We start from the raw sequence: 10068 nt of genomic DNA on the forward strand, positions 1-10068 counted from the left end.
ATTTGCTCATATGTGTCGCAGATACAACTTGTTCACGTGCCCTTGCAAAGGTGTTACTTGACTATGGGGCGAACACTGATTTTAGAAGAGGTGGTTGGGGTCTGACACCTCTTCACCATGCAGCTCGGCAAAATTCGCCTCAAGCAGCGGAACTAATGAGATTTCTCCTATACCAAGGAGCAGATCCAGAAGTTAAAGCTGGAAACTCCAAGTTAAAGATCTCAGAAGAGAAAGGGGCAAAAGGAATAGCCAAGTGGCTTGGGATGTCGTGGGACGAGCTGATTCAGAAGGTGAAACTGGACAGGGAAAACGGAATTTGTCCGCCGGAATATATGTAGAATTGCTGCTTTGAGATTCTCTAATTCTATCGTGCAACATCACCCGATAAAACTATTTGACAGGACAGGATTAAAGCAACGAGGGCCCACCCGGGGATCAGCTTGGGTTGTAACCTGCGATCGTTAGTCTTTATACAGATATCGATTCCTGTGCTCCCATCTCACCATTCTGCGTGCAATCCACGTTGAGCTGTAGCTTCTGCGCTTTGTATTAGTTCCGTCTAACACGTTGAGGCTTGCAATGAGATGTTACGGACCTTCAACTGTTGCTCGTCGATCTCCACTTGCGAGACGTTGGCAGAATCTAGCGATTGGTTGATGAGTCGTATTTTGTCCTGCTGAATCCACTGGACATACTGTTACTTGTCAGCCACATTCCCCGTGTACCGTGTACCGAGTGCAACGTCGCCAAAGGGCGGTGGCCGACTTACGGTTTCTATTGAGTCACGAGTTATGTATCTGGTCGTTAGCACTTCCCGAGTTTGCCCTATTCTATGCACTCTGTCCACGGCTTGAGCTTCAGCCATTGGATTCCATTGAGGCTCAAGCAGGTGCACATGATTCGCCGCCGTGAGATCGACCCTACAAGTGTGCCTATGAGCGAAACAGGGACATAAATATCATAGTCCAAGACAGGCGACGTACCCTTCTCCTGCACTACCGATACTCGCCAACATCACAGTGCACTTGGGGTCATCGTTGAACTGGCACATTGCCTTCCGCCGCTCTTGAAGGGAGGACTGGCCGTCTATCCGTCGAAAGATAAACCCGTTCAGTTCAAGGTGGCGCTGGACTATATCCAGCATTTTGGTCCAGAAACTGAAAACTAAACTACTCATGTGCAGATTAGTGTTACGACTCTCTAAAAGCTATTTGACGTTGAATACCTCTTTCTAGGTAGGTTTTGATCGCCCTCATTTTCCGAAAACTGTTCCTGACGAAGATTTCGCATCAATACATTGACTTTGGCGGATGGTCGGACGAATGTTCCGGGTACTTGGGAAACTGTGCTGTCTCCTTCGCTGACGATCTGTTTTATGCACTTTGGACAAGCTGGACCATCGTCTGCTCCACATTCCTGGCTTCGAATGGCACATCCCGGGCATATGGAATGTTGACAATGAAGCTCGAAATCTATCGACGCAGGTGCCTCGATTTCATCTAAAAAACCCCCACACATGTCGCACCTGGCTCTGCAGACGCGCATCATTTGCCAGTCAACAGATCCGTTGTCTCTGCTTTTCCAGGCTTCGAGAGCTGACGTGGGAAGGAGATGCTCCCCATGGTCACAAATCCGCCGCAAGAAGCCGATGAGAGTTAAAATGTTGGTGTCCTTTCGATGGTCGACTTTGGGTGCACCAGGGTGACGCCGCGAGAGTTGAGATGCAATCTTGGCTGTCTTCATTTTGAAGAACTCGTACAGCTCTCTGTCCTCCGGAGACAGCATAATCCATTCAATCTTTTCAGATCGTTGAGGCAGCTCAAGTAGGCCTTTGTTCAGCGACTTTTTGCGCCTCAGACATGTTGCACGGACCAAATCTTCAAGCCTCCGTAGGCCGTGTGGTTGGTTTTGCTTGATTGGTTTAGCTATCCAAAAATCAAAGGCAGCTTTGTCTGCGAATGGCTGCACCCCAACGAAGCTCAGCAAAGCGCCGTAGTCATCCAGCGAATTGTGTATGGGTGTGCCAGTTAGACACCAGCGATGCTGGGCGTCTATTGCGCACGCGGCTTGGAAAGCCTGAGATGACCTTGTGCGAATGTGGTGAGCTGGGTGCCACGTCAGCTGCATTCTTAGCCATTGTCAATGTAGGGATATCATGCTAACCCTCATCAAGGACAATACGGTGCCATCGTTCCAGGTAAAGTGCCCCTTTCGCAGTCCACTCGGACCTCATTGTTTCGTACGTTGTGAGAACCACGTCAAAATTCTTTAGCTTCTTGGATAGGCATTTCCGTTCGCATCCGTGGTAGATTACTGCTCTCAGTTGTCCAAGATGAATGTGCCTAAAGCATCGTTAAATCATTGCAGGCAGCGTTCCCAGAGTATTCAAACTTCTTAATTTGCTCTTGCCAGCCACTGATTGCTGAAGATCCTTAGCATACGCGTGCTGTCTTTCGGGTCGCGGCTTAACATACTTGATTTAGGTGCGACAATCAAAGTTCCCCAAGACTCCTCGTCATTTGATGCAATAAGCTCGCTGGCTAGAGAATCCAACGACCAACATATTAGGGCCAAGACACTCAATGTCTTTCCAAGACCCATCTCCTAAACTTGAAGTAAGTCTATGGACCAATCCGTGTCAGGGAGGGTCACACTAACATCAGCAAGTATTCCACCGTACACTGGCCTTGGAGAAATCTCATGGGCTCCGGTTATCTTGTGTCGATATCTGTGCAGATCATGTTAGGATATGTTCGTTGGTTTCGTACTTACAATACTTGCTTCATAGTTGCATCGGGACATGATGATAATTCCCAAAGTGACGGAAACTTGGATCCTTTCAGGATACCCTCTTCCTTCTCTATCATCATAGCCAGAGCTGTAAGTTGATGTCTGCTCTTGTCAGTACAGTAATCAAACTCTATCAATTATGAAAGATGATTCGTACTCTTTCAGAGTGGAGCGGAGCCGACAACTAGGTTCGGCTGTCGACGAACTCCCAACATCATCTGCGAGGTCAAAGACAGGTAGGAAACGGCATTTATTCATCTCGTCCAGAAACTCTGATGATTTGGGACTTCCGCTGTCTGAGGATATTGATAATTGCTCCAATTTTGGCATATCAGATCCCGGACGGAGTAGGTAATGTGGGTTGGTATATTTCACATGTCTGTCGTACTCGCTGGTCGATGGATGTTGAAGATAGAGTCCGGCACCTGAAAGCAAGTTCCCCACCGCGACTCGTTCACTAGAAAGGCCGTAGACTATGATCCGCACAGGGCATTTTCGCGATACACAGGAGTTGCGCACCTTGGCCTTCTTTGAAACCTGGTCCGACTTTTCATTCGGTGCTATCAATGTTGCGCTGAGTTGGATGCACCAGTCATTTAAGAGCGTACTCAATGCTGGGCAGGTTATAAGGCCCGCATATTTGTTCGAATTTTGGAAGGAAAGCTTCAGCATGTCTGCACAAGCTGTGATGCTCACTGGAACTTGCTGCGTGCCGGAACTACTTTTGAAAGAGGACGTCGCAGTTGCCATCACCTGCGGCAACGTTACCAACACTCATCAGTCGCTTGTTAATACTCATTAACTTACCACTCCAAAGCAGGCATCATACTTGGGAGCAGCAGAGAGCTCCACAACGGAGTCTGAATCCGGCACTTCATCACAGGCATCAGGTACTGTGAAAGGATTAGAGAAGGGACTTATAACTCCACTGGGCCCCGAAGGCCTCCCTAGCTTACCACTATTCGAAGCCAACATGCTGGACTCTGAGGTTGCTGGACTTTGGAGTTCGCTCTGCATCTCCACATTCGTAGTCAATTCTGATTCTAAAAGATTCACTCCGTTGTTCATGTATGGCCACTCTGCTGAGAGACCCGTCTTGATACCCGCCACGAGAGTACTGTTCTCGGCATTGGTCGGAAAGCAAGTCATCCCAACGGCTTGGCTTTGAATTGGTGGCAAATACTGTAGTAGACTCAAATCGAGTTGATGACCAAAAGATGCTGCAGATTCGACCCAGAAGTCAGTATTTAGGTTACAAAAATCAGTCCCCCAACTGGATTCAAGGTCGTTTAGTTGTTGAATTTGGTAACCAGGCGGGTTGAGAGGAGTCAATGGGTCCTCATCGTTGTTGTGTTGACTCATATTCATTAACACAGCAGTATTTGGCCCGGAGACTAGAGTCTGTGCAGCGGTTCCAGTATCTGGATACATGAACAGCATGTTGGCAAGGGATGTCAACTCAACGTCAGCTACGCTGTGACCAGTTTCGAGAACTTCGCCGCCGTTGGAAAGCAGATGAGCTGTATCAGAAAAGGAAGGCTCCATCCTGAATGGTGCCGGAGAGTGAACGTCGAAGCTGTTGGTCAGCTCCGACGCCGTCTCGGTAGACGGAAAATAGGGATGTATGGTGCCGAGTTTGGCTTCCTGAGGTGGGATGGGATTGCTCAAGTCTGACGATACATCAAACCCTACGGGGTGCCGGGAGTGTTCCACGCAAACACGTTTGCAGCCTCTTTCTGTGTCCTCCTCATCTAAAAAAACATGTCTCTTTTTGCCAATGTCGTTGGCGGTCATTTCGAGAGACCAGCTATGTCGCTCCATGACCTTGAGACCGATGACACCCAATTCGACACGAACGGGGAGAGCAGCAATACTTTGAAGTGAAAGAAATACAGGTGGAAGGTTTTGTGCACGCAGATCGAGATGTACTGTAATTTGAAGCAAGGCTGACTCGCCGCATGCCTTGCCTCAGCACAGCCTTGCTGTTACAACAGCACTAAAGGCAGCTCATGCCACCAAGGACGCATGACGTACGAACATATGCTGGAAAGGAAACACCAAGATAAGGTCGCGTAATATGATCTGATATAATCAGACTGACCTGCCTTCACTTCTGCTGCGTTTAAGACCCCTTTTAGTGTTTGTATGCCGGTCTATATTTTGGAAGCTTTAAAGCAACCTGGATAGTTTCTTAGGTTTATTATAAGTATTTTAGATTTGTACGGGGTCCTGCGATTTGATAGCTTTTACCCACAACAAGGTTAGGCTTGTGCGCCTAGGTAGTAGCGGGTTTCGCCTGGCGGAAGCAAAAATATGCTGTATCCATTTCGCAGCAAATTTGAGCTTTCTTGCTTTCTGTCATTAAGTATTGCGACCATTCAAGATCTTTCTCCAAGCGTTGGACACAGACCGAAGGAAAGTGAAAGGGAGAATTGGTGAAGTGGATAGAAAAGTATTGCGTGATGCAGAAAGAACCAGCTGGTGTGTCGTGACGGGGTTCATTTACTAAGTTTGCCGCCAGAAAAGTCTTCAATCATACGTCTCGGCGGGAAATGCAGTCAACCCAGTTTCAGTGTCTGGAAAGGGCCTGTATGTCTCTGCCTGGAGATTGTACAAGATAGTATCAGATTGAAGGAGAGCTCGCTGTTGGCCAAGGGGAGTCTTGGCACGGACATCCGCCCAAGGCAGGCATTGCATAGCAATCAACCAGAGTGTTTCGTGAGCATTTTGCGGATCTTCCACTTGTCTCTTAGATTGTTAAGACAAATCTTACCACCTCACCTCCTTTCCTAGTTCTACCATACTCGATTATGCTCCCAGAGTCCTCTTCAAGAACTATTGCTCGTCTCCCGCCACCTCTCTTCAATGCGTCGCTTCACCGTTCGCTCACGCTGCCACCGGTTCACTCCACAACCTCAAACTCCGCTTCACCCTTATATGCCTCCTCCTCTTCTGCCTCTACTCCTCCGTCCAAGCACTTCAGAACCAAGGGCCTTTCATACGCATCCGGCCACGCCTTGACCTCCTCTTCAAACCCGAATACCTCCCTCATAGACCTTGCACTCCACAGGGCAACAGCGGGTCTCAAGCGTATCCTCAGCCTCCGGCCGACAAGGAGCTTCGGGTCAGAGATTCGCAATGCGTCGAAAAGGCGCTCGGTGCTGGACTTGCAGGGTATCGGGTGGGAGACGAGGGTCAGATGGGAAGCACGATATGGGTGAAGTTCTGTACAGGTGGCTCTGCTGATGCCTGGTATTTCTCTTCCGTGCTTAGGGGTTTTGCGGGATTTCTTTGATTTGTGCCCGCTAATCCGCTCGGAATCGGTTTCGCTAGCTCCGCTGAGACTAGAAGGTGGCTTCTGGCTCAATACATAGCCTGTCTCGTTGTCCACAACTTCGAAGCGGGAGAGGGTGGATTCAAGGTCTTGATGCTCGGTCTGGAGTGGGTATCTTTGGAGAACGGTGCTGCAGATCGTGTAAGGTCGCTCCTCCAGTAAGGTGGTTTCGAGAGTGACTTTGAAGGGAGAGGGCTCAAAACTGATACGCCCTGTTGGGTCAGAGAGGGAGATTGTGTCTTGGCTCAGGACGATCCTGTTACGCAATCTTGGTGGGTTGGTGGGGATGGAGATGGCTGTGAATTTAGGCGCAGAGAGCTCAGTAACGGTGGCTTGCAACGCTTTCGTGCGCTTTCGCAAATGCTTCCTTTTCAAAGAGCGGAGCCAGTGGCTCTTGCTAGAATAGGAGCTGTCGGCGTTCTCCTTGGTAGGGAGGCCCACACGGGTAGAAGAGGTATTTTTTGCCGTCTGAGTGGTAGCACCATCCTCTTTCTCTGGTCTTACTGTAGAAAGATGCCGACTATAGTCTGGGTCGTAATAGGGAGACACTTTCACATCAGCCAGAATCTTGAACCGGTGAATAGCCAAGTCTGTTTCATAGCCGAATAGTCTGAGCTCCTTCTTCTTGAGTGCTGGATTTAGAATCATCACATCGTTGCTAGAATGCCACTGCTCCGAATATGAAGGCGGATGCACGCCAGTAATACGATCTTCATTCGATCGAGCCCAAACGCCCATGATGAGGATCAACAGAGACGTTGTGGGTCTTTATCAACGTGGTGTAAGTTGATGATCAAGACTGACTTTAAAATTGGTTCCTTGGGGGAGACTTTCCCCTTTATCGTGCCTGGTATAGGTGGGTTATGCATTAAGCTGAAGCCAACGGCCAAGGGCGGCGCAGGAAAGACAAATTCTGAATATCACACAACGATATTACAGAAGAGCGGAAAGAGTGCAGATAAGCCTCAAAGAACGAAGAAGAGGATCAGGTTGGTATTCAAATGTAACTTGTAACTTGTAACTTGTAATTTGTAACCTGTATCGAGTTGGAAATGGGGGCCCATCCTGGGTTTTATCTGTGGGAAGTTGGTGGATGAGACTGGGGCCAACGAACAGGTGCATTGTTAGAACCAAAGAACATCAATCCACAAGGCCCAGCATTTTGGACAAGCAGGTAGTACTTCATGGTCATGACCGTCAGCTATAATGCAAGATTGCAGTTTGGTGACGTGGAGAATAGGATGAGCAGAGATTGTTCTCTTTCCAAACCCAATTCCGAGCAAGAAGGTCACAGGAGACAAACCCTATGCCAATGGGCATTTTAACCGAGTGACCTACTATCACCACCGGTGAAGATCATAAAAGAAGAGAATAGCAGCATAATCGCGGCGATGCTAGATAACGATGACGACGATAACAATATGAACAAGTGAGGCAGACATCAACCTGAAAAGCGATGATTTCATGTGGGGAAATTGCCCAACCCGGCCTAGGCACGAACATTCGTTATTTAACCACCAACCTCATTGCCTCCTTCGTTATGCTTGCAGATGTTCTATTGTGCAATTATTGCTTTCACAAAATCACTGGACAATACCCATCCTTGAGCTCAGCCAGACAGTTGACGAGCAACATTTGGTATGTGATGCGGACAAGAGGTCAACGCCTCGAGGCCGCACCCTTCGCTTGTATCACCTCACAATCAGTAAGGGCACATCAGACCAGACAATTGCGTCCACCTTGCAAAACTCATGCTGCTCGGAAGGAATGAGTCGAGGAATGAAGTGAGTCCGGCTGCGATTGTCCGAAAATAGCGGCGTGTGCTTGGAGAGATGGCCTTCTGTTGCCCCCTGCAGGAATCCAGGGAACCGGGGGTGTTTCAGCATGATGGATGCAAGATCTGGCCAACATGGACAAGTACAACAATGTACACGCCCTTGCGTTCGTCTCGGTGGTCTGGAGACTGGACACCTTCATGGTTGTACGTTCTTATAGTCCCTGGCGAGCTCTCATTGCTACCATCAAAGTCAACCACAAGCTCCTTTAGCTCTTCCTCCTGCTCCTTGACAGGCATCCTCACAGGCATCCTCCTCGCTGGCTTGAGTCTGGCCTCTGGGGTCGCCAAGCTGGTTCCAGCCTCTCTATTACCAGAAAACGTTACAGCCAAGTCTCATAATGCTACATTGCTGATCCAATATCGAATCCATCTTCGAGTAAGTAGACTGCCAATGGGTCACTAAGCGTCGTTGGTTACACGGAATCTGTCTATGCTACCAATTATCAATATCACTTGCATCTTTATATTTGTCATGTCTGTTCATGATAAGATGTCCCGAGAACCGAAATTCCTTCTGGAAGAATATGTGGCAGACTCTGTTTCAATGCAAGACTTGCCCCCCATCCAATCATGTTTTGAAACTTCAGCATGGAGAACATATACATATATTTGATGCGCTCCTGTCACTATCCCAACATAGGATTATACCGTCAACCTTCATGCGAAGCCAGAATTTGCAATTATTGCATCAGAGGACTGAAAAGAGGACGCCGTTCGAATGTACAAAACCACGCTTTGCCTGGCTCTTTTCCTTTCTTCTAACCTCCAACACTCCTTTGACGTCTCTTTCCTCGACAAGCGCCGGTCCGCTATTTGCCATTCTTTGCCGCACATAGTTGCACTTTCACTCATTTAATTCTGTTCAAAGCATGCATTTCGCCGTCACCACCCTCGTCGTTAGTCTTCTCCTCGCTTTGAGCTCGACTACCCTGGCAACTCCGGTACCATACCAAAGGTAAGTACGGCTCCGTGTACAGTCGTGCGAGAACAAGAATTGATACAAGTTCTTTGTGGCAGACCCTCGACACTGGAAGGGCGAGCTCCGTTTCCAATGCCTCATCCGAGCCCTGTTGACGAGAGCAAATGGGTCGGTTCGGAGTCCCAGTAATGAGTTGGCGTGAAAGCTTTCTCGGCTGAGCAAAATGAAAGCTGTATGAGTTTGAGGAGCGGATTTAGTGTCTTGCAGACACGTCAGACCATGTTGGATGGGTCTGATATCATTCCCGGGTCGTGCATGACTTGAAGTCAGCATTTGAGTTGTCTCCCTTCATTGGACATGCTGGCCAATGATCAAGGGTGATGCATTATGGGCCGGCAATATCGATTGTTGCTTGAGGAACTGCCCTTTTGGGCTGAATTACTGTAGGCGCTCTACTGCGTCCTTGTGGAGAAATATTATTTGTGTATCCCTCTTGTCGTGATACCCGCGCTGTAGCTGCCACAAAGACGAGGTTACCCATCCGGCGGTCATGGTCCAGCAAGCGCCAATATCAATCACCGCCACCCCCCAACTCTCCCTTCATCCCATCTAGCCCTACTCTCCCTCCTCCTTTCTAGCACCGCCGTCCCCTCTCTGATCCTCCTAATCCAATCCCCCACCTCGCGCTCTCCAGCCATCGCAGCCCCACCATGATGCCCACCGCCCCCATCCTCCAGAAAACTCTCCTCCACAGCCCTGATAATAGCCTCCTGCTCTGCAATCCCACTCAGCAGCCTCGCGTACATAGCCTTCGGACTCCACGGCTGCAGCGCGACATCCATCTTCGCCTGCTTCCGTCTCCACTGTGTCGATAGGGTTGTGTGCTGGAGGAGGAGCTGTTGGGTCTGGTCTCTGAGGGTGGTGAGGTGGGTCTGGAGGGATAGAAGGCGCGTGGCGAGGGTTAGGTTTGTGTCGAGGGCTGTGATTAGGGGTTGCAGGGATTGAGCGTGGGAGGGGTGGGTGGAGGCGAGGGCGGAGAGGAGAGTGGGGTTAGAGAGGATAGGTGTTGATGGCGTTGGTGGGAGTGGACGAGGTGTGTCTGCGGACTGGGTCGGTAGGAGAGGAGGAGGTCGGTCGAATGATAGCTGTGTTAAAGGTGACTGTGGCAACTGTGGAGTTCCTCGACCA

At 49.3% G+C, this 10068-nt stretch overlaps 4 protein-coding genes across 4 annotated transcripts in view; all 4 read right to left on the bottom strand.

Annotated features, from left to right (window-relative positions):
• Nucleotides 1–435: 435 nt before the first annotated feature.
• On the bottom strand, nucleotides 436–4584 carry EPUS_08998 (uncharacterized protein; the record flags this gene model as incomplete). The annotated part of the gene is made up of 14 exons (XM_007804477.1): nucleotides 436–452; nucleotides 504–537; nucleotides 596–694; nucleotides 770–920; nucleotides 984–1169; nucleotides 1226–2105; nucleotides 2164–2342; nucleotides 2392–2422; nucleotides 2475–2604; nucleotides 2659–2728; nucleotides 2773–2892; nucleotides 2948–3543; nucleotides 3598–3683; nucleotides 3747–4584. 14 exons carry the CDS (start codon nucleotides 4582–4584, stop codon nucleotides 436–438), a joined length of 3417 nt encoding a protein of 1138 aa, XP_007802668.1.
• A 1108-nt stretch (nucleotides 4585–5692) lies between these two features.
• On the bottom strand, nucleotides 5693–6862 carry EPUS_08999 (uncharacterized protein; the record flags this gene model as incomplete). The annotated part of the gene is made up of 1 exon (XM_007804478.1): nucleotides 5693–6862. The coding sequence occupies one exon, from the start codon at nucleotides 6860–6862 to the stop codon at nucleotides 5693–5695; it is 1170 nt and encodes a 389-aa protein (XP_007802669.1).
• Nucleotides 6863–8003: 1141 nt separating this feature from the next.
• EPUS_09000 (uncharacterized protein) lies at nucleotides 8004–8210 on the bottom strand (the record flags this gene model as incomplete). Its single annotated transcript, XM_007804479.1, has 1 exon — nucleotides 8004–8210. One exon carries the CDS (start codon nucleotides 8208–8210, stop codon nucleotides 8004–8006), a length of 207 nt encoding a protein of 68 aa, XP_007802670.1.
• Nucleotides 8211–9455: 1245 nt separating this feature from the next.
• The window catches only part of EPUS_09001 (uncharacterized protein), a gene marked incomplete at both ends in the record, with an annotated part of 3283 nt that continues 2670 nt past the window's right edge, over nucleotides 9456–10068 (bottom strand). Inside the window, one exon of the mRNA XM_007804480.1 lies at nucleotides 9456–9979. Coding sequence (XP_007802671.1) covers nucleotides 9456–9979 — 524 coding nt within the window. The remainder of the gene's footprint in view (nucleotides 9980–10068) is intronic.

Source organism: Endocarpon pusillum (genome assembly GCF_000464535.1).
Source record: "Endocarpon pusillum Z07020 unplaced genomic scaffold scaffold3400, whole genome shotgun sequence".
NCBI classification, from domain to species: Eukaryota; Fungi; Ascomycota; class Eurotiomycetes; order Verrucariales; family Verrucariaceae; genus Endocarpon; species Endocarpon pusillum.